This window comes from Citrus sinensis, chromosome 1 (assembly GCF_022201045.2).
Source record: "Citrus sinensis cultivar Valencia sweet orange chromosome 1, DVS_A1.0, whole genome shotgun sequence".
NCBI classification, from domain to species: domain Eukaryota; kingdom Viridiplantae; phylum Streptophyta; class Magnoliopsida; order Sapindales; family Rutaceae; genus Citrus; species Citrus sinensis.
The window spans coordinates 8,992,556-9,017,453 of record NC_068556.1 but is presented as its reverse complement, the minus strand read 5'-3'; the positions used below and the strand labels follow the sequence as shown (position 1 = coordinate 9,017,453).

Below are 24,898 nucleotides of genomic sequence, written 5' to 3'. Positions count from 1 at the left end.
TCCTGTGTGATGCATGTACCGTACGCGAGATTTTTGGTCCATTGATATGTTGCCACATCACCATCAACAGTACATAAGAATTTTAGTCCAACAGGATCGTGACACCTCATCAGTCAATGTCACATCATCAGTCAATGCCATGTCATCAATCTGTCTATGTGAACCGTACACGTGAATAGTATGTAGATAGTACCGTACACGTGAATAGTACCGTACACGTGAATAGTGCCGTGCATGTGAACAGTGTCATTTTTCCCTTTATGCTCCTCCTAAGATTTTCGACCGTCCTGAGTTCAAAAGTGATGTCTGTTTTGCCGTTTGATCTCTCGTTTATTGTGAAATGACTATGATGCCCCTAAAATACATAAAATACTTAATTAAAATAAAACACACGAAATTAAATCAAAAGAAGGTTAAATACGTAAAAGTAAGGGTGTTAGTGAAACTTGAAGTGTAAAATGACGATTTTCTCCTTTATAAATATAAATTTTCTAACACTCAACACCTAGCAGCACAAACTCTAAGAAATAAAGCATGGCAAACTTTACCATCAAGGTATCATCATTAGACTGGGCTGTTGAAAAAGCTTTCTGTAATTGCTTTTGAGTAAATTCATGATTGTCCCTTATGAACACATCACAAATATTATCACTATTGTCTTTCTCGTGTACTAGAAGATCATGTTCTTTATGGCATTTCAATCTCGTAATTAAGGCAAACTCAAGCATAGAAAATCTGCACTCTTTTTGTCCTATTTTGAAGTACATTGCCTTATCAGTTGATCTTACATGAACAATTTGGCCAGAGAATTGTAGATCTTGAAGGCAAACAAAATGACCAGAGCATGTTTCCTTAAATACTTCATATTGTTGCTCTGCTAGACGTTGCTTTATAAGTGAAAGTGCCTTTAACAATGACATATTAGACACTTTTACTAAAAGGGCCTTCTGATCGTGGTTATCTATCGAATGCCATGATCTTTTTGGTATATAGTCAGGAACATACAAGATCAAGAAAAAGGTTTTACTTAGAGGTTAAATGGGTTTAAAAACTAATCATATGAAGCCTGATACTAAACAATTCAAATGTTATTAGGCTAATAATATGCCAACAATTATTTTCCAGTTCATAATTGAACTCTAAGCCTGATTTTAGGTATCCGACTCTAATTTTACTAGAGTATGAAAAATAACAAGCCTGCATTTGGGTCAGTACCAAAAAACTTACAACCTAGTTTTAACCATATCAAGTGGCATCATAATCAAAGCTAATATGATTATGAACACGCAAGCTGTTACTTTATGTGTTTATTGTTATGCCTTTATACGACATGAGAAATATGTCCCGGTAAATAAGATGAAAACAATATGGTTATTCTATGAATTTATGATCGGATCTTCGACAATCACTTTATGTTGTAATATAGTATACAATTTGTTGGTCTAAAAACACAAAATCATTATTGTATTTGCTCTTTAAAATTAATAACTCCACAAATATAGTACTTATCTCATGTGATGATTAGAATTTAGAATACAACACATATAGATTCTTGCACCACAGCCTCAATTTGACAAATTTCCAGACCAATATGTTTATAACAAAATTCAAAACAATAATCAATAAAAGGCGGATCCAATGAACACAATCAAATAACCTTTAACATTGGATCATAACGTTTCAACACTAAACACATCCATTTCTCCAACCACAAAGCAAAAATTGGGAAAACTAGCCCACATGTTTCTTTAATCAACTTCTCTTTAACCACATTATTGCCAAATAACACTTAATTGTTGCACTCAAACAAAAATAAGGACACAAAATCCATTAAGGAAACACAATAAATATAAAGTTCATCAAATAAAAATATGATGTCTAGCATTTGTTTTTGTATGTCTCTTCATGATGTATTGTATTACATTGTTCAAGTTATACTTCTAATTCTTTCCATTTTCATCGGTAATTTAATCCCAGAAAGTGTACCCAATTCACTAAATCACCTATTATTTTCAACAAAAACCCTAAAAATTTTCTTTGAATATTTGTAGGAGAAAGAAGAAAATGAAAACTACTTACCTAGCAACCAATGACGGAGGCAAGACTAGGCGGTGGTGATAGTTGAAGTACAAAATGGGTAGGGGCGGTTTGTTCTTCAAGGAGTTTTTCCTTTTCTTTTTGTTTACTCGACTTTATGATTTTGGGAGGGAATCAGTTCAGTTTTGTTGGCATTTTATTGAGGCTATTTTTGTACTTTCCCTATTTTTTAAAGTATGTATGTGTAAATTTACAGATTTTAATAGATGGAGGTATATTTTGGATATTTTAAGGGAAACGGGGTATGTCCCATGCAATTCGCTCGTTAATTTCGTTGCCATTTCGGGCGACAATAATTATTGGCATATTCTCGCAAACTAGGTACCATTGGATCAAGATCTTGAGATCTACTGAATGGTGGGAAAGTTTTTTGGCAACAGAGGCTTGGTGGAGGAGCATGGACCATCCAAGTCTTCATGGGACCCGCTAGGTTGCCATTCAACAACTGCATCTCACAATGCAAAACCACTTGATTTTAAGTTAGGGTTTGTCGATCTATCATATGGTGATGGCATTTGACATTCATTCATCTCCATATGATAACGACATTGTGGTGGCCGCTTTATATTTGACGTGCGTGCATCACCTCCAATTCCATTCTGCCGTCAATTCCATCATCGTTGAGTGGGGTGAACAATTTCGAATCTAAACATATAAGTAGTGTCAAGTAAAGAGTAACTCACCAAAAGCCGACAACGTAATTGGAGGAAAATACTGGCAACAATAGTATTGTGTTATAATTTTTCAATTAAAATTTTTAAATATAAATAAGTTGACTTCTTTTTGTATCGGTTATATTTGGAATATAATTTTAAGATGAAGATAATTTAGGTATTATATCTTAGAAAATCATATTCTAAAAAAATTGATTTCCAAAAGCTGCTCCCAATGACTTTTAATGTTATATAAAAATAGATAATTTAAGAATTAGATTTTCAAATAATCAATTTTAAAAAGTGTCTACCAAATTTAGATTTTTTATAAAAAAAATTGCTTGCTTGCTTTTTATAATTTATGCTTTATTTTATGTCGAGAAGTTAGGATTTTTCAGTTAGTTTTAAAGTCTTATCATAATAAAGTTTTAGATAATTAGATTTTTGAAATTGAAGTTTAGATATGTATCCTACAATTATGGGAATATTTTTTAAGAGTTTGTTTTCTGCATTCTATTTAAGTGTAACTTGTAGAATAAATGAAATTAAAAAAAATAGTATTTCAGACTCTAAATACTCACATGGTATCAGAGCAATGAATATTTAGAGGTCTGTTTTTCAAATGATGAAACTGTCATGACTGGAGCTACAAAGAGCTCATCGACATCGGCATCTAGCACTGAAGATGATGACAGTAACACCACAACTCCTCAGCTGCTGCTACAACAGTCTGAATATAACCATGATAACTCTTATTTGCAACTAACTGTTCATAAATTGAATAAAAAAAATTACTTAGAGTGGGTACAGTGCGTAAAGTTGGTAATTAATGGAAAGGGAAAGTTAGGGCATTTGACTGGTAAACTGAAAAAACCAGCGATTGGAGATCCTTCTCTTCCGACCTGGAGATCACTAAATTCGATGGTTATTGCATGGTTAATAAACTCAATGGAGCCTAGGATTGGTAAGCCTTATCTCTTCTTACCGACAGTCAAGGCAGTGTGGGATGCAGTCCAAGATACCTATTCTGATTTAAAAAATTCATCTAAGATATTTGAGTTGAAAACTCGACTATGGTAGTCTAAGCAAGGTAATTGGGAGGTCACTGCTTACTATAATGAATTGTTGATCCTTTCGTAAGAATTAGATCTTTGTTATGATGAGCAGTGAGACGGTTTGAATGATAGTGTAAAGTATAAGAAGATGTTGGAAAATGACAGAGTAAATGTGCTTGGTTGGGCTTAATCATCATTTAGAAGAGGTGAGAATCAGAATTCTGAGCAAGAAAACCCTTCCACCTATTCGAGAAGTGTTTTCTGAGGTAAAAAGAAAATAAGCACAACAAAATGTCATGCTTAGTGATGTTAAAGCCACCAGTGAAGTAGAGAGTTCTGCTCTTGTTTCAGGTTCAAAGGCACCTGAACCTGATAGAGATTAAAGGAATTCAAAGAAACCTTGGTGCGACTTCTGTAAAAAGGCTTTCCATATAAGAGAAACTTGCTGAAAGTTTCATGGCAAGCCTCCTCATGTGAAGAAGAAACAAAGCGGTGATGGACGAGCCTTCCAAGCTGCTTCAAATCAAGAGCAATCAGGTTCTTCAGAGTCATCACTTTTCACCAAAGATCAATTAGAGCACTTATATAAACTGTTTCAATCCCCATCTTTCAATTCATCCACTCTCTCTTGTTCATTAGCTCAAAAAAGTGTTTATTTTTCTACTGCCCTTGTTTGTCATCCTTCGAATCCTTGTTCTTGGATTATCGATTCAAGAGCAACCAATCACACGACAGGCTCTCCATCTTTGTTTTCTGCCTATAAGACATGTGCAGGAAATCAAAAAATCAAGATCGTTGAAGGATCCCTTTCGGCCTATCATTCTTTCTTCCACTCTCACTCTTCATAATGTTCTGCATGTTCCTAACCAATCTTGCAATCTTTTGTCTATTAGTAAATTAACATTTGACTTAAACTGTTATCTAATTTCTTCCAAAATCATTGTGAATTTCAGGATTTGACCTCAGGGAAGATGATTGGCAGTGCTACATAAAGTGGGGGGGGTTGTATTTCTTTGAAAAAAGTACTAATTTTGAGACGACAACCTCCACGTACCTATTTCAATTCTATTTCTGCTGTTAATAATGACAATGAAGTTTTGTTGTGGTGCTTTAGGCTAGGCCATCCTAGCTTTCAGTATTTGCAATATTTGTTTCCCAACTTGTTTACTAATAAAAGTTCTTTTTCCATTAAATGTGAAATTTGTGAATTAGCAAAACATCATTGTGCATCATTTCCTTCCCAACCTTACAAAGCCTTAAAACCTTTTTATGTGATTCATAGTGATGTTTGGGGACCTAATAGAATTTCTACATTAACAGGAAAAAGATGGTTTATTACCTTCATTGATGATCATACCCGTATTTCTTAGGTATATTTAATGAAGGAAAAATCAGATGTGGGAACGATTTTTAAAATTTTTAATAACATGGTACAAACTCAATTTCAAACTAAAATTCAAGTTTTCCGAACTGACAATGGGAAAGAATACTTTAACAAGTTTTTAGGACATTATTTTGTGGAAAATGGCATATTTCATCAAAGTTCGTGTACGGATACCCCCAACAAAATGGAATTGTTGAACGCAAAAATAAGCATCTCCTTGAAGTTGCTAGATCTTTACTTTTTACAACTCAAGTTCCTATGTATTTGTAGGGGGGAAGCTGTACTTATCGCTGCATATTTGATAAATTGAATGCTTTCAAAAGTTCTACAATTTCAAACTTCATATGATTTCTTTAATCAGTGTTTCTTTACCTCAAGAATTTCAGTCACACTTCCACCCAAAATATTCGGTTGTGTTGCTTTTGTCCATATTCACAGCCAAAATCGTGGCAAACTTGCTCCAAAGGTTAGAAAATGCATTTTTGTTAGATATTCTCCAACACAAAATGGTTATAAGTGTTTTGATCTCATTTTAAAAAAATGCTTGTTACCACGGATGTTACATTTTTTTAAAAATGAAGATATTATGTAGATAATCATTTTCAAGGAGAAAATAAGAGTGAAGATTCTATCTTTAACACTATTCACTTAGAAACCCTTTCTATTTCTTCTGTGCTAGACTCACTCAGTCCAGAAAAAAGTCTTGAGGCTACTATACCTGAACCTAATACTATCATACATGTTCTAAACACTTCTATACCTAGTTCTACCATTCTTGATCCCATATTAGAACCTAGTGCACCTAAACTACAAGAAAACATCACTAAAGCTAATAATGTAAAAGTTAATCAACTTGGACAGCCTTCTAATGTGCCATTAGAACCAGATTTATGTGCAAGATAAAGTAATAAACAATCTGAGTTTATTGTTTACTCAAGAAAATGTACTAATCAAAGAAGAGAGAACCCTACTTTGTAGCAAGGCCAGATTCCAATCCAAGGTCATATCAGACTTCTTCTTCCTTAGGTAATTCTGATTCTAATCCGTCTTGTGAGTTAAATTCAAATTCTCAAGTTCTTAGTGATCTAGACATACCTATTGCTCTTAGGAAAGTACTAGAAGTTGTGCCAAATACCCATTGTCTAACTTTGTTTCATATCACAACCTATCATCTTCTTTCGATGCATTTACCTCACAACATTTTAGTGTAGAAATTCCAAAGAATGTGCAGGATGCTCTAAGTGTACCTGAATGGAAGGCAGCTGTCCTTGAAGAGATGAATGCTCTTGAGAAGAATCAGACTTGGAAGGTGGTCAATTTGCCTAGAGGAAAGTCAATAGTTGGCTGTAAGAGAGTATTTACTATCAAATACAATTCAGAGGTTCACTTGAGAGATACAAGGCTCGCCATTGACTATTCAAAGACCTTTGCACCAGTAGCAAAGTTAAACTTTGTACGAGTTCTCTTGTCTATCGCTACAAACTTAGATTGGCCATTACAACAATTGAATGTGAAGAATGCATTTCTCAACGGGGATTTAAAAGAGGAAGTGTATATGGATCCTCCTCCTGGTTTCTCTAAAAAATTTTGGTTAAATGTGTGCAAGTTGCAAAAGTCCTTATATGGTCTCAAACAATCGCCTAGGGCTTGGTTTGAAAAATTTACTATAGTTGTGAAAAGACAAAGTTACAAACAAAGTCAGGCTGATCACACAATGTTCACTAGAGTTTCAGCTAAAGGTAAAATCACTATGCTTATTATGTATGTGGATGACATTATTCTTATTGGAGATTATTTAGTTGAAATGGACAGATTGAAGCAAAGCCTAACCATTGATTTTGAAATCAAGGACTTAGATGCCTTGAAATACTTTCTTAGAATGGAAGTTGCTCGTTCCAAGAAAGATATAGTTGTCTCACAAAAGAAATACATCCTTGATTTATTAAAGGAAACTAGAATGAGTGGTTGCAAACCAGTTGATACACCTGTGGAGTCCAATCTAAAGCGAGGTGAAAGAGAAAAAGCCTTAGTGGATACACGATGATACCAGAATTTGGTAAGAAAACTTATTTACTTGTCTCATACTAGACCATACATCACTTTTGCAGTCAGTATAATAAGTCGCTTCATGCATCATCCTTGGGAAGAACATCTTGAAGTTGTTTATAGAATTCTCAGATATCTAAAAGGTGGAGGGAAAATGGACTTTTGTTTAGAAAAACAGAGAATAGAGGTATTGAGGTATACACTTATGCTAATTGGGCAGGTTTAGTTACAGACATGAAGTCTACTACAGGCTATTGCACTTTTGTATGGGGTAATTTAGTGACTTGGAGGAGTAAAAAACAAAATGTGGTTGCACGAAGTACTACTGAAGCTGAATTTAGAGCTATGGCACATGGGCTTTGTGAAGTATTGTGGTTGAAACAAGTTCTAGAGGATTTGAGAAGACCCAGAGTTCTACCTATGAGGTTACTGCGACAACAAAGTAGCAATCAATATTGCACATAACCCAGTGCAACATAATAGGACCAAGCATGTTGCAATTGACTGTCACTTCATCAAGGAGAAACTTATAAATCAAATTATCTACCTATTGTTTGTTCTAACAAAACAACAAACAGTAGATATCCTAACCAAAGGACTCCTCAAACCTAACTTTGTACATCTTGTCAACAAGTTGGGAATGATTGACATCTACGCACCAACTTGAGGGGGAGTGTTGAGAAGTTAGAATTTTTCAGTTAGTTCTAAAGTCTTATCATAATAAAGTTTTAGATAATTATTTTTTTTTTAATTCAAGTTTAGATAAGTATCCTACAATTATGGGGATATTTTTTAGGAGTTTGTTTTCTACATTATACTTAAGTGTAACTTGTAGAATGAATGAAATAAGAAAAAATTTACTTGCTTGCTTTTTATAATTTATACTTTATTTTTATACATTTATATCTAAATAAAAAAATAAACTTTTGTGACTTTCATTTGAATGGAAAAAGATCTAAGTGAGAAATAAATATTATATTCTAAAAATATCTCTATAAAATATACTTATTTCCTAAACTATAAAACTTAGTCCATTTTTTGTTTTGATTTATGAGGACATAAAAGTTATATAAAAATAGATTATTTGAGAATTAGATTTTCAAATAATCAATTTTAAAAAGTATTTATCAAACACTTTTATTAATCTTAGACCTTTTTTAAAATTTACTTATTTGGTTTCTACAATTTATGCTTTACTTTTAGACATTTACATCCGAATAAAAAAATAAACTTTTTCTAACTTTTATTTGAATAGAAAAATGTATCAATGAGAAATAAACATTATATTCTAAAAATATCTGTATAAAATATACTTATTTCCTAAACTATAAAACCTATTCCCTTTTTTGTTTTGTTTTATAAGGACATGAATATCAAATAACCATGTTTAAGAATTAGATTTTCAAATAATCAATTCTAAAAAGTGTTGACTAAACACTTTTATTTATTTCAGAATTTTTTTAAAAAAATTACTTACTTGTTTTTTGTAATTTATGTTTTATTTTTAAATATTTACATCTGAATATAAAAAAAAAAAAAAACTTTATCTTGATAGAGAAAGATCTAAATGAGAAGCAAGTATTATATTCCAAAAATATATCTAAAAAATATATTTATTTCTTACATTATAAAACCTATCCTCTCTTTTTTATTTTGATTTATAAGGATATAAATGTTAAATAACCATGTTGAAGATGTTTTTATAAATAAAAACAAATAAAATATCATTTATATTCAGATATTTAAAAAAATAAATAAATATGTCATTTAGATATTCGTATTCAAATTTATTCAAAATTTAGAAAAATTAGATTAATTACAAAAAAAAAATTTAGAAAAAGTTTGAAATTATTAAGTTTCAAATTTCAGATGTTTAACAATAACTCCTTAGATTAGAGTGGAACTTATTGGTTGAAAGTATATGATATCAAAAAATTAATTATTACCAATCTTGTCTATGTATAAATATATTAAAAAAATACATAATTTTTGAAAAATAAAAGCTTTCACAATTTCACTGTAAATGAAATAATTAAATCACAAGATTTATTATTAAGATATTATCATCTTGAATTTGGATCCAATACTAAGTTGATATGTACTCAATTTTTCATAATTTTCTACCCCAAGTGCATGTACAGTAATACATGATTAAGATTTAATAAGTTTATATATTTTTATCCAATGACTATCAATTGTGTCTTTATTAAAAAATATTAACAGAAAGGTGAGTTTAATACTGAATTCAAAAATCAAAGATCAATTTCATAATTTTGATTAAAAAATAATATTCTTAATATTGTTATCATGCCATCATGGTGGGAACGAAATATCTAGAATTACCCTTAATTTTCTGATATCTACATTATCACCCATGTTTAAAACGAACCCATCAAAACCCAAAACCACAGATCCCAAAAACGTTCGCATTCTCTCTCTTTAGTTCTGCACTGGCTAACGCCAAAGCGGCCACAAAGTACAGAACCGCACCTGTCCCTCCTGTCTTCGTCGAACGTTTCTGCTTCCAATAACAATCAGAAGGTAAAATCAAAGTCGTCGGATGTTCAGATTCGCAATTTATAATATATTGCATATAGAATACAATCGTGGTTCATTAGATTCTCTGTTGTCTTGTTAATTCTTAGATCTGTTTATCTAGGGGTTGTTTAGTCAATTTGATAAAGGTAATTAAGGCATTGATTTCTTGTATGATCTTTGAATTCTAATATGAAGATTGTTTATGTTAAGGTTTCAGCGAGATTTTAGACCTTGTTTTGACTTTTACTTCATAAAAGTGTTTGTTTTTTTAAGTGAATCGATGAAAATGTTGTTGTTTTATGGAGGAATAATCAAAGTCATCTTGATTTGTTGCAAGGACTACTTATTTTTGGGCGAAAATATTATTCAGTCGATAAATGAAAATTTTTAGTTAGAAGTTTTTTTAATTAAAAAAATTGGGTTTATTGTTTTTGTGGCTTTAGGGTAAGTTTGGGAGTTGATGGCGTCAAAGTTACAACAGTTGCAATCCAAGGCATGCCAGGCGTCAAAGTTTGTATCGCAGCATGGAACTGCCTACTACAAGCAGTTGTTGGAGCAGAACAAGCAATACATTCAGGAGCCACCCACTGTGGAGAAATGCAACTTGTTGTCGAAACAATTGTTTTACACTCGTCTTGCTAGGTTTTTTTCTTTAACCTTTTCTTATCTTTATATTTCATTTTCGTTTTTATTTTGGTTTGGCAGGAGTTCTAATGACCATGAAATGGATATGAATGTCTTGACACCATGCTGCTTAGTATAAGCGCTTCTGAATTTCTAAAGTCAAAGTATCGACTCTGTTTAAAATCTCTAGTGGAATGTGCCGTGTTTTGTTGAAACTACTTTACTTAATTCATTAGTAATGTATGTTTGTTATAGGTACAATTCCTAATTGATTTATACTTATCATAGGTGCTTTTAAACCTGTAGTTTCTTATAAAATTTGTACAAGATATCTGTGCATTATTTTGCTCGACTTTACTGCTCAATCCTTTGCTTCTGACTTGCTATTGTGGCAACCCATGCATATCATAAATTTGAGTTGCTGTGACATCCTCACTATATATTGTTTATCCCCTTTTTAAATCCTTGGTTTTTGGCATTTGATTGTGTTACTGTTTTTACAACATATAAACTCCTACTACTGTTGTTTCTTTCTTTAAGCACATGTTTGTTTGAGACATGTACTTCTCATTGCTGATTGATGAAATTATTTTGTCACAAGGGCTGTTTGGATTTTTTTTTTCATTTTTCTTCAAGGTTGTGCTTTGTTCTTTTTTCTTTTATTTCACTTTTCCCTTTTGTTTGTTGTAGAAGTAATTCTTTCTTGCCTAAAACTTGATATGTAAAATCACTAAGTTCTTTTTCCTCTCTCTTCATTTTCTTTTTTAAATTTTATGGAATTAGCCACATCTTGCCTAAAGTAAAGATGTCTTTGGTTTTCCTCATCTGCAGCATGATAAGCGTCTATCAAAAACTTTCAGACAATGAGAATTTTGAATTATTTGCTCTATGAGATGCTGAATCTTAATGATTTTAGTTTCTCTTTTGAGTCCTTATATTTGTGAATCAGAGGGAAAACCTAGGAGGACTAGCTACATAAAAGGAGTTATGATAGTTAATGTGAGATCTAGCTTAACCAGTATTCATGCAGAGTCTTGATTGTGATATCTCTCCATCTATTAGAATAATTGGTAAACTGCAATGATATTACAATATATGATGGTTTAGAAAAGCCATGGAAAAAATATTTTCAGTGCCTGGGTATCATCCATTTTGAATTTTAAGATCTAATACTTTGTGCGCTTGTTTCTTAGTCCCCAAGAGAACTCTTATCAATAAAACAACTCCATCAACATATAGATATCAAGCTTGGGAAGGAGGGAGATTGATGATTTCTAAGGCTAGGATGATGGTTAATTTGTGTTAATGTGGTTGAAATTGCCATATCCGTACCTTGTTAAACTTAAAGGCGTTCCATTATCTGTGATTCCAGGTAGGATAAGCTGATGTATCTAATGGTTCATTATTTTAACTGCCTAGTCTTAGTTCTGTTCCGGAGTCCCTCCCAAAGTTGCACTTGCAGAAGGACGGTGAAAGACTCATGAAGTAATACATTTTAGCTGATCAACTTTGGGGAAGCAAAATGAAGTATAACATGCTTCCTATCAACTCCCTAACAGACATGTTAAACCAGAACAATAAGTTGCTTTTGTTTGTCTTTTATAAGAACTGAATGATGTGAAGCATGTGAATGTGTTTGTATATCTGGCATCTTTTTGCTCATCCTGTTGACTATTATGACAATGTGCCTGATGAGATTTTTCACTCTGCTTATTAATATTTTTAATACTTCATAAAGGCACTCATTTAGGTGACAGTTGGCATCCCAAGCACATATCTTGCTGATCCAATATGTTGTAACTATGTATATGACTGCCTTTGGTTATTCATTTATGTGCCACCCAACTTCTTTATTGCTTCAGTATTCCCACAAGGCGTGAGGCATTCCTGAAGGAACTCGACTATGTCAAGAATTTATGGAAGAACAGGCAAGATCTGAAGGTTGAGGATGCTGGCATTGCTGCATTGTTTGGTCTGGAGTGCTTTGCCTGGTTTTGTGCTGGCGAGATTGTGGGAAGGGGATTCACTTTCACTGGGTACTATGTCTGATGTCTGAGGACAAATACTTGGTAAAATGTGTTTCTGGGGAAAAAAATATGTAAGCTTCTTTGGGTGATTGATTCGCGGCCACTGTTCATGAAAATTTTCATTGTTTCTGCAAAATTTTTGAAGCTGAGAAATCAGTGGGTAACTTTGGTAGCCTCAATAATTTTTGTATCCAAAGTGATCTTAGGTTGACAATGACAAACCTTGCTGTTGTTTTGCTATCTTCATTAGAAGTTACTGCTACTGCTGCCTGTGATTGATGATAAGATTAAAGTTATTAATGGGTGCACTCTTCTCCTCCAATTTACTTGTTGGATGTTGGTTACTTGATCCCTTTAATCGCGTCGGGGTGTGTATGCATATTGAGTCTTGCAGGCAAATTATGCCCGTGCAGGTTAATGAACTCCTGTGGATCAAATCTTTCTTTCTTTCATAATGATTTTCGACAGACCGTCTAGGTTTATCATGTAATTATAAATTTATAATTTTCTTCAGTGGAGGCTTTTGTTAAGCTTTATATTTGCATTCTCAGACGCCCATCCACGCCAGTGAGTTTGCTTGCATTTTATGCTAGCCTTGTACATTTCTGCTTCTCTATGTCCAGCCCATTCCCCGTCGGTGTTACAGCTTCAATTTCGCTGCCAAGATTTCTAACGCAAACCAGAAACTTGTTCCCGTTTACGGGTCATTTAAACGCGCTGATTTTCATGTTCTTTGAGAGACATTCATCTCCTCTTTGCTTGGATGCTTGCCCGAGATGATTGAAGCAATCGATTGATACTTACTCTAAATTTGATTCGGCAAGAAAGAATGAGGCCCATCCATGCCCACTTTCAAAGAATCAAAGTGGCAATTATACTGTACTTCCATTTACTAGAAAGATTATTGATATCTAACGACAACAGCCACTCAATGATGGCTTGCCTTCAATTAGCTTGTGTTCTGAGTTGTCGGAGATGCCATGTGGCGCATTGGCACTCGTTGGACAGATTTAGTTTGTTCAGACAAAGAAGGCTATTGTGTCACAGCCTCTCTGTGGCTCAGTCCAGTTGCATTGTTGGACAGATTCAATTGTCTCTGCCCAAGGGTATTCTAGTAATTCTAATTAATTTCTTCGTCAATAAACAATTTTTTTTAAGCACACAGGGCAAACAAACAAGAGTAGAAGACCGCAGAGAAGACGGAAAACGAGAGAAAAAAATGCTGCTTGGTGCATTCGTCCCGTTTCGGACGTGTGTCATCGCAGCATTCGCCTTTGTATTCATCATCGTCTTCTCCGAGTCCGCCAGTGCGCTCAACGATTCTCAGGTAACGTCACAATAAAAAGATTTAAATTAAATATATACCGGATCCGGAATATATTTAGTTTTAATATTTGATGCAGGTCAAATGCAGCAGAACTTGTGTTGCAGAGAACTGTAATTGTAAGCGTACTGCTTTAAATTTGTTCCCCAAAACTCTCTATTTTTATGTGTTTTTACAATTTCATAATTTATGCTTTTTTCTAACTTTTTTTAATGTTTGAAATGAAATTTTAGCTGTTGGGATTCGGTACGGGAAGTATTGTGGAGTAGGGTGGTCCGGCTGTCCTGGAGAGAAACCATGTGACGATCTGGATGCTTGTTGCAAGATCCACGATGAATGTGTCGATAAGAAAGGTAAATACATCGCTTTGCTGTTAAGTTTATCTCACTGAATACTAAATTTTGATGGCTCTTATGTGCAATTGTATGTCATCCTATTTTCCAACAAAATTAAAATTAACTTGCATTTGGTAATTCGTAGAACAATTTTGTAAATTCATTTCAGAATTTGAGAATATGCAACATGGGTTTTGCACACACACACACCAATCAAGGATCCTGAATAAGTAAAAAATTAATTAAAAAAATACAGAATCTAATGCAGCATATATTGTCTGTGTTTTTTGTCTTTTTAATTTATCCCTAATTTTGATATGGTCAGCGATCCTTGACTCACTCTCTACATATATATTTGCTGCAATACAATATTTACAATGTGCATCTCCTTGAACTTTATCGCACATAATTGTATATGTATCTAGGAAGTAGCACCTATATGATGCCATGGGATTTTGCACTGTAGCCAACATATCAATAATTTTGCACTCCATTCACTGGACTAGTTCTCTATGTTCACATAGCTAGTCAAGTTAAATTGCTTCTAAGAATTCAAAATACCAAATATATAAAATGTAGAACAAAAATCTGGTGATTCTTTGGTATCTCTGCAAGCGCACTGACTTGTAATGTTTGTAATATCAGGATTGACAAATATTAAATGCCACGAAAAGTTTAAGAGATGCATTAAGAAAGTACAGAAATCTGCAAAGGTCGGATTTTCTCGGGAATGTCCCTATGACACAGTGGTGCCCACTATGGTACAGGGTATGGACATGGCAATCTTACTGAGCCAATTAGGCGGCTCAAAGTTTGAACTATAACTTGTAGTTTTGGAAAGATTATTATAACTGGGAAAGAGGAATTCCCCTATTCTTCAGATGCATGCATTCATTGTATGGAAATTGATTTTAGAAGAATTTATAGAGATGTGGACGTTGTCCATGGTTTTTTAATTCTTTTACTAGCACTAAAGTGAATAATTTATGCTATGATTGCTTATTTGCAAGATTAAAAATCTAGAAATGCTTGTCCGACCTGGTGGTTTAATATCAGCACAAGGGGGTGTTGAGTGTGATGCAGTCATTGGAGAAGGATTTCTAGCAGTATGAATTTGAGACTAATTATATACATTGGCATGTGAGACATTTTCCTTCAGGGATGTTAATTCCGGAGCAAGCAAAAACACAATCCCCTTTGGCTGATGCTTGACACACAAGAATTTGGATTTGATTTGATGTATCAGATTTTTTAGTAGTGTTAGAACCACTATTTCCTTTCAAGGAACTTGCAGTCCCTGATCAATAAATGACTAATACTAATGGTGATGATTATGTAGCTACAATTTGTTTATGTTTTTAATAAGTTTACATAAGCAAGCAATCAGGGGCATACTGCATACAAGACAAGCAATCCAAGTTTGGTGGATCTGATTCACCCTGTTAGAATTTTTGTCCCCGAAAGACCCCAGTGGCCCAGTTGTATATTTTAATATTAGCGGAATTTGACAAGTAATAATTTCCAAAGTACTGAAAACATCTTTGAAAATACTTATTGTGCTTATAATAGAAGGCTCCACCTATAATGCAACACTGCACCACATACAACGGTATTTGAATTTTTTATTTAAATTTTATAAACCGTTGGATTTCTCATGAGGCCATCAACGGTTGAGACATTTTCTCATTAAATCTGGCAACCCAAACTGGCGGAGAACAATTGGTGGATGGCAAATGTCAACGGTAATTATCAATTATCTACTTGTACTTTGTATAAATTAAAAATATAGCTATTGATATTAGAAAATTAGTAAACACCCCCTCAATTTATCATGAATAATGTTAAGAGAAAATATCCACCGTCCATCTATTTTTTCTAACTTTTTCAAAAATAGACAATTTCTTTTTTTTTTTTGCTAGAATCCACTTAAAGTTACATTTTGTTTCAATTTTCTACTTCCATTTGGAATCCGTTAAAAAAACTAACGGAAACTTAAAAAAATGACCATTTTACCCCCAAAACAAAAATTACAATTTCACCCTAAAAATGCCAAAAATAATCAGATTTAATGATGAATATCATTATTGTTACATTAATGAAGTACAAAAAAATCTTAACTACAAGAGATTATAACTCAATGAATAATAAAACTCTACTTATCTTAAATTCAATTGATGGTTTGTGAGATTGGACTATTCTTAATACTACTGTTATAATTTAGCATTCTAATTACAGACATATTTAAAAAAAAAAGCATGCATTTGATGGTTGTGGAATTAATTTCTTTATTGACCAATGGGGAAAATCATTAGATTTAATCTAATTATTTTCGGCAATTTTTAAGGTGAAATTGTAATTTTCGTTTTGGGGGGTAAAATGATCATTTTTTTTAAGTTTCTGTTAGTTTTCTTAATGGATTCCAAACGGAAGTGGAAAAGTGAAACAAAATGTAACTTTAAGTGAATTCCAGCAAAAAAAAAAAAAAATTGTGTATTTTTTAAAAAGTTAGAAAAAACGGGTGGACGGTAGATATTTTCCTTAATGTCAAATTGGAAACATTTTTTTTCTAAATTAAGAAACTTTAAAGTTACTCGTCAAATCATATTAATATTTAATCAATTTAACATGAATAATGTTAAATTAGAAACGTTAATTTTTTTCTAAATTAAAAAACTTTAAAGTTACTCGTCAAATCATATAAATATTAATTTTGTTAACAAATATAAAGCATCATCATATGGAATATTAATTTGATATTTTGAGTAATACGCATACAACTTATTATGCAAATTATCTCATACAAATTAAAGTAATGTTAAAAATTATTTCAAGTAGCCTTGATTTTTTATTACATAATAAATATTAGAGATATGGAATTGTGATTAATGTTATAAGAACACTCAAAATTATTGTAGCTAATTTATTTTTATTATAATCTAACAGCAACCTAATTTCCTCCCAATCAATGTGAGTGGGGCTTAAACATTGTACCCATTATTTTGCACAAATAAATACTATCAAGAGTAATATTACACTTTACATAGTTTGTATCCTTAATGACAAGTCACTCATTGATAGAGGTTATAAAATTAGCACATAAATAATAAATAACAAAGTTAGCTAACACTTGCACATGATAATTAATTATGCTAACACATAATTAATGATACAAATAGTGAATTTGAACTCTATAAGCTTTATTATTATGTTTTTAATAAGGTAGTAACTAAGTTTGATTAGTTCCATGGTGAAGCACTGATGATGATTGTTAAATCATAACAATAAGTGCATATTTAATATTTATCTCAATAATCGTACGGTCATTAGAAATGTTTTACAGTGGAACTAATCCAACTTAGCTGGACCCTTTTAATAATTATCTTTGCTCACAAATATAATCATTTAATCTAAATTCAATTATGATATGTATTATCAATTATCGTCATCGCCCTTTTAGATATTCTTTTAACTATTAGATATATTCTCTAATCTCCCATTTTCAAATGAAGGAGAGTCCACTTCACTAAATTTAAGATTTTTGAAACTTCCTAATTTTGTACTATTCAAGAGAAGTATAGCGTGTAAATATATTTTTATTTATATGCCTTGAATTTATTATAATCTTCGCAACTGCTAAGTTACATTAATTGTAACTTACAATTGATCCAAAATTAGTAGATGATGTGATAAATAATAAAAAAATTGATCCAAAATTAGTTTTCTATAACCTTTTAGTTGTTTAACAAGCAACAATTGAGTCATTAAAAAAATTAATTTTAGGTTGATGTAAGTTATAGATTATGTAACTTAGTAAGACCCATATAATCTTATGTGGCATGAAATATGTTTAATATAATTTTATTTTGGCATTCAACTAAATTTTAATTTTAATAAATTTATAAAAGTCCTATTATTATAATTATATTAAAATAATTTTAAAGAATTAGGTTTCATTTAGGCAGGTTAAAAAAAGTGCATAAATGAAAACTCATTTAGCAATTTTTTTTTTTGAACTTATTCCAAATGCTGTTGTTATCCCATAGGAATAATAAAATTAGTGGTGAAAATCACACTTTTATCCACATCTCAACAAAATGGATGTGGTTTGAAAATTACCTGTTTGGGATCTTGTGATTGCTTCTTCTTATTGTCTATTTTATTTTTTACTTTTAAGCCAAATTTGGTGCAATTCATGATCGTATGAGTAATGTCCTTATTTTCAGTTACAGGTTTTTTCAAGATCCTTAATCTTTCTTACTAGATCTCAAAGAACTTGGGATTGAATAATTTGGTGTAGTGGAACAAAGTTAATGTTTAGTGCAAATGGAGAACACTTATAAACTAAGTCACATAGAGCCCAAATATATTTTCTTTTTCATTTTTTAAATTTTCTCTAGCTATTAAGATAATTTTTGCTTTGTGTCATGAAAATAAAAAAAAATATTTGGAAATTCAAAAATTATGTAATAAGAAAATGTTACTCATTGTTAATTAAAAAAATAATATTTTCAACTAATTATATGCATGTGCGGATGTATGTCAAGGAAATTTTTTTGAATATATGTAACTAAGGGTCAGTTTGGAATTACTTTTGAGATATTCAAAAGTGATTTTTAAAGTTAAAAGTTAATTTTAATAGTTGGTAATTTTTTTAAAAAATTATTTTTACCTCATTAAATATGACACCAACACGTACAAGATGATTTGCATTCCCTACACAGGTACATACACAAATCTTTATTTTACTAACCGGTCTTTTCAATTAATTATTTCCTTCATTTCTCCCTTTGAGTTTTCTTTGGTGATGAATATTTATGATGTTTATAATGCAAATTCATTTACTTAATAACCTTTTTGAAAATTGGTGTCAGTAAATCTTAATTCTTAAGATTTTACTCAGCATATATGTTTCCAAAATTTCCTCAGTCTTGAATTCATATATAATTTTAGCTACTCCACATATAAGTTTAGCGATAGTTGGTAATTTATTGTCATGATATGATTTCTTTTTCTTTTCAAGGCCATTCGGTATTCTACAAGTCAGCGTATAAATTATCTTGTTATTTCCTATTGCGTTGTTCCTCTTGAAATATTCAGAGTATGGATGTGGTAACAATTGCAATTCAGCTGCCAAGGTTGCCAAATTTGCTTTTTTTCTCTTGACTTTTGCTGGTGAGGATTTTATCCTTGACTTTACCTGATATGAAAGTACTGGTTGAACTCTCTAATTGATAAAGTTAATCGATTAATTATGCATTGATAGCGTCAAGTGCTTAATTGGATTTGTTGATTTGAATGTGATTTCAGTTGCAACTCTTTATTTTGTATAGCAAAATTATGGATTTTTCACAAAAATAAAGGTGATAACACTTTTACTAAAAAAATTATTAACTTTGTTGAAGGGTATGGTTATTTTGCATTTTTAAGATTTATACTAGGATTCTTATTATTCAAAAAATGTTGGTAGTTAATTTTACCTATTTACATGATAAATGAGCATAATTATGATGTCAAAAGTTGGATCAAATCTGCTAATATTAGTATTACTATCATTATTATGATAGTAACAATAATGAAAAAGTATAATTGAGTATATCATACATAAAGTGAAAAAGATCAAAAGTTAAGTATAAACAAAATTAAGAACAAGAAATCTGATCAAGTGGTTAAAAAAAAGGCCGTTTTAAAATTATAATTGAAACAAGAAAAAGTTAAGAATGATGAAAAAAATGAAGAATGAAGGAGGCCGCGGGGAAATAATTTTGTGGGTGTTAGAAGGAAATAATAGATTAATAAATTAATCATATCGATAAATATTATTACTATAGTGTTCTGTTATCTTAATATCATTTTAGTTGAAATAAGCTTTATAAAAGATTCTCGCTAAGTCGTGAAAATTTAAAGAATTTATTTTGTAAATTGAACTCTATATACATATTTTTTAGAAGACATACATACTTAAAAAAAGAATATGCTCATTGTAAACAAAAAGAAAAAAATGTTGTTAACTAATTACATATTTTTAAATGATAAATGAGCATAAATATGTACAAAGTCAATACTTAAGTATAGATGATCAAATCTCCTAAAATAATGAACACATATATCAAATTAAAAAAAAAGGTTATTTCAGCGCTAGTTCTTAAGTTTTGTAACTCATATAAATAAATTGTGCAATGAAAATGCTATTAATATTTTAGTAGTCTAATAATAGTTCAAAAGTAGTATAGGGCATATACATATATTCTTATTACATTTAACTATAAATCTCAAACGTATGATGATGGTGATGATGATATTCGTAGTAATAGTAAAAACAAATGTAGTAGTAATAGTACAAATAAAAAAATATAAATATACTGATAATACTAATAATAACGTGAATTTTTGGTTAAACTGATAAGAAAGTAATGAAACTATTTTGAAAAGAAAATAGACTGGAAAATTTTTTATATGAATTCAAAAGAAAAAAATTTAAAGTAAATGATAAATTTAAGAAAAGGAATAAGTATAGATCTAAAAATAAGCTTGAAATATCCACTTAAATGTTGGAATCCAATAAAAGGATTAGGAATATAGAAAAAACAAATTATTAAAACAAAAGTAGAAGAGTCAACTAAAAAAGTTGGAATGGTTTGATAAGAATTTTATAAATTGCATACAGATCTATCAACTTGGAATATTTATACAAAATGTTGAAACTTAATAAAAATAATAGGAATTTGTATAGAAGAAATGGTGATAAAATTCATGATCATATCTCCTGAAGTAATGAATTTTGATATTGAATAAATAAAGATATTTTAGCTCTGGTTTTAATTTTTGTAACTTATAAAAATTGGTTGTGATAGTTTAATAATATAAAAATAGTTCAAAAATAGACTTTATTTTTTATTTTTCAAAATTATATTGTAAGTTGATATTTGTAAAAATAAAAGGGGGGTCACACATAATTTAACTCAATGCCATAATCATTTACTATAATAAAAGGAGACTCGAACAACTATCAAGAATTTTGGTATGCAGTGAATACAATTGAAAAATGAAACAAAAAAATGATGAAAATAAGAGTTGAAGAACTTAATTTAAAAGTTGGGATGATTTACCAATGATTTGATAAATTTCAATAAGAAATAGAAATCTAAAAAATGAACTTGAAACATTCACCTAAATGTTGGAATTCAATAAAAAAAATATAGGCATATAGAACCAAAAAATGGTGGGAAAAAAGTGGGAGAGTCAACCTAAAAATTGAAACTACTAAATGATAGTTTGATAATTTTCAACGGAAATTGAAATCTAAAAAATAAACTTGAAACTTCTACAAAAAAATATTGGAATTCATTAAAAAAAAGATGGAATATATAACCAAAAAATAATGGAAAAAGAGTTGACGAACTTAACCTAAAAATTGTACAGGACTTACCAAGAATTTGATAAATTTCAATGGTAAGTAGGAATTTAAAAACTGAACTTGAAACTTTCACTCAAAATATTGGAATTTAATAAAAAGAGTAGGAATATAGAATCAAAAAGTCGTGTAAAGAAAAACCTCACCCAAAATTGGGAACAACTCATGAAGAATTTGAGTAATTCCAATTGGAATTAGGAATACAAAAAGTAAACTTGAAACTTCCACCTAAAATATTAAAATTCAATAAAAAGAGTATGAATAAAACCAAAAAGTGTTGGAAACAAGAGTTAAAGAACTTAACCTAAAAGTAAGAACAAGTTACTAAGAATTTGATAAATTTCAATAGGAAGTAGGGATCTAGAAAGTAAACTTGAAACATCCACTCAAAATATTGGAATTCAATAAAAAGAGTAGAAATAAACAACCAAAAAATGGTGGGAATAAGAGTTGAAAAGCTTAACTTAAAAGTTAGAATAACTTAATAAGAATTTGATAAATTTTAATGAGAAGTAGGGATCTAAAAAAATAAACCTGAAATATTCACCTAAAATGTTGGAATTCAATAAAAGAAAGAGGAATATAGAACTTAAAAGTGATGAGAAGAAGAGTTGATGAACTTAACCTAGAAATTGGAATAATTTAATAATAATTTGATAAATATTAACAGGAAGTAGAGATCTAAAAATGTACTTGAAACTTTTACTCAAAATGTTAGAATTTTATTAAAAAAAAGGAATATAGAATTTATAAGTAGTGAGAATAAGAGTTGATGAACTTAATCTAAAAGTTAGAATAACTTATAAAGAATTTGGTAAATTCTAATGCGAAGTAGGGATTTAAAAAGTGAACCGGTAACATCTATCTAAAATATTGAAACTCAATGAACATAGTAGGATTGTAAGACGTAAAAGTTGTGGGAAAACGAGTAGGAATAACTTATTAAAAATTAGATAAACTCTGATAGAATGTAGGGATATGAAAGTAAACTTGAAATATACACTTAAAAAGTTAGAATTTAATGAAAAGAGTGAAAATATAAAACAAAAGACTAGTGAAAAAATGATTTGAAACAACTAACAAAAATTTAGATAAATCATAATGAAAAATAGGAATTTAAAAAATAAACTTGAGACATGTAATATAAATATTAGAATGTAATAAAAAAAAGAATATGATTATTTTGTGACATATTTATCGTATTTTTATAAGTTTTTATGCTATTTATAAATTTAAAATTATTACAATGTTTTATCTCATTTAATTACAATTTTCACATTTTTCCCTTTTTTCACATTAAAAACAATAAAAATGTAATTTTTATTATTAACCGGTTAAAAACCGGTTGTACCGGTCCCATGCAAGCGCTGTATGAGATGCCGCGCTTGCATAGTAGGTTGACTCCCCCATAATAAAAACCTTGATGGCGACTGTGATATAAATGTAACTGTCAAGACGCCAATGTCACGACACTTTTAGCTTTCTTCGATTAGATCATATTTTACTTGGGTGGATAGGGCGGGCTGGCCCAATGCCAACGCGCGTAAGAATTTGGTTAACTACAATCACACAAGAAATCATATGCAAAACGAGTTCAGCGTTACGTTTTACAGATAAAAGGCATTTTAGCGTGTGGATTGGGTCAACCTGGCCTCCACACGAGCAGCTTTTAAACTTTTAAAGGCTTCTAGAGAAGAGATTTTTGTGTAGGTCAGGTCTATTACTTTAGTTGGATGAGAAAGTAGGATCCGCTACTGGATTTTGCCATTTAGCAAATTAAGTGTGTCCCATAACCAGACTTACTATTTTTTTTTTCAATTAAATTTTAGTGGATCCTATACTTGCTAATTTGCTATGCCAAGTGATTGAATCTTAGTAGCAAAGTTGAAGTGATAAAACTGGCTTACGTAATTTTTTTTTCTTTCTAGAGTATACAACAAGTTTTTTTTAAGTTAAAATTTATCAATTTTTTATTATCTATCTATCATTTTTTAATATTTTAAAATTAAATAATTTCTAAAAAAATATCCCCCATTTTTAATGACGAGGATCAAGTTAAAAATATAAAATTTCAACTTATTAAAAATAACATTTTTATATTTTTTTATCTTTTAATTAACTCTCATTTTCCCATTAAAAAAAATAACTTGTAACATTAGTCTTCGTTAAATGAGAAATTTTAGAATACATCTGATGTATTACATGATATATGTAATTAAATTTAATATAACCACCACTTACATGATTATTTTTTAAAATAAATACACACGTATTATAACATAATTTATTTTCTATATAGATAACATGATACCTCTTATATATTTTAAATTTTCTCCCATTCCATCAGTTATCATCACACAATAGAGTCGTTTGTATATACTTTCGTGCAAATTGAGCCAATGTGGTCTTCTACTTCCAAACTGAGCACGTTCCTTGTTACGATTAATAGTTTTAACAACTAACCTTTTAAACCATCACACAACAGAGTTTTTTTTCATGCGTTGTGTACGTACATGCAAAATTTGATATATTAATTTAAGACTGTTATTTTTAAGCACTTAGTGGTCGAAGTGACGGCCCCTTGTTTCAATCTTAAAATGGAGGATTGAAGTCTCCCTAAATAAATTGTAAATGATGATTTAAAAAATATTTTTTTTATATATTTATTAATACATTTATTATCCTTTCATCATGCTAAATATTACAAAACAACAAGTCACTGCACGAATTATTGAATGATAATATTTTATTAAATTAACTTTTTAAAAGTACTGTCACGACTGTTAGTGAAAAGATGATGTCACACTAATGTTGTCCGGGCAAAATCATATTTTCATCAAATAAAATCTAAATTTGTAATTAAGTCTTGGGGTTGTTATCCTTTCATTACAGTAAGTAAGTATTGTGAAATAACAAACCACTATATGAATTATTGAAAAATAACACTTCTCTATATTAACTTTTTAAGAATAACAATTTACTGCAATTTCATTAATTTACAACTAATCATGCAATTTAGATCAATTTCAGGGTAATATTGTCGTTTAATTATCATTGTAAAATTAGGCGGCAATGATATGATTTTTCACACTAAGAGTAAGGTAAAATTATAAATTAATATATGTCACTTTTTTTAGGAGTTATTTAGTAAGGATAAAATTAATATTTTATATGTCAACTAACGGTCAATTAATGAAAGTGATAGAGATGTAACAAACTATTATTTTTTTTAAAAATAATGTATTGAAATTTATTTTTTAATTTGATTGTTTTACAATACATGTTTACCTCTAAATTAATTACATTTTTTTTATGGGAAATTAATTACAATTGAAAAAATGAATTAGTCGAGTCAAATTTTGAGAAGGTTTTGATTTTACTTTTAATCATGACAAGTGTGGTAA

The 24,898-nt window shown here is 30.4% G+C and overlaps 2 protein-coding genes across 3 annotated transcripts; both read left to right on the top strand.

Annotated features, from left to right (window-relative positions):
- The first annotated feature begins 9,607 nt into the window (after positions 1-9,607).
- On the top strand, positions 9,608-12,746 carry LOC102618516 (hypothetical protein). The gene is made up of 3 exons (XM_006475334.4): positions 9,608-9,776; positions 10,217-10,415; positions 12,260-12,746. Exons 2-3 carry the CDS (start codon positions 10,234-10,236, stop codon positions 12,444-12,446), a joined length of 369 nt encoding a protein of 122 aa, XP_006475397.1. The 5' UTR covers positions 9,608-9,776; positions 10,217-10,233; the 3' UTR covers positions 12,447-12,746.
- Positions 12,747-12,893: 147 nt separating this feature from the next.
- Positions 12,894-15,039, top strand: LOC102618235 (probable phospholipase A2 homolog 1). 2 transcript variants are annotated; one of them, XM_006475333.4, is made up of 4 exons: positions 13,498-13,751; positions 13,828-13,867; positions 13,982-14,101; positions 14,729-15,039. In XM_006475333.4, the coding sequence occupies exons 1-4, from the start codon at positions 13,644-13,646 to the stop codon at positions 14,905-14,907; spliced, it is 447 nt and encodes a 148-aa protein (XP_006475396.1). In that variant the 5' UTR covers positions 13,498-13,643; the 3' UTR covers positions 14,908-15,039. The 2 variants fall into 2 exon arrangements, with proteins under 2 accessions (XP_052294412.1, XP_006475396.1); XM_052438452.1 differs by lacking the exons at positions 13,828-13,867; positions 14,729-15,039 and having other exon boundaries at positions 12,894-13,751; positions 13,982-14,102.
- The last annotated feature ends 9,859 nt before the right edge of the window (positions 15,040-24,898 follow it).

Bases quoted from the DNA above. Each gene is read 5' to 3' on its own strand.
- LOC102618516 (XM_006475334.4), top strand. From the start codon at position 10,234: ATGGCGTCAAAGTTACAACAGTTGCAATCCAAGGCATGCCAGGCGTCA. The intron at 10,416-12,259 runs GTTTTTTTCTTT...TTATTGCTTCAG, and splicing joins TTTTACACTCGTCTTGCTAG to TATTCCCACAAGGCGTGAGG.
- LOC102618235 (XM_052438452.1), top strand. From the start codon at position 13,254: ATGAGGCCCATCCATGCCCACTTTCAAAGAATCAAAGTGGCAATTATA. The intron at 13,752-13,981 runs GTAACGTCACAA...ATGAAATTTTAG, and splicing joins GTGCGCTCAACGATTCTCAG to CTGTTGGGATTCGGTACGGG.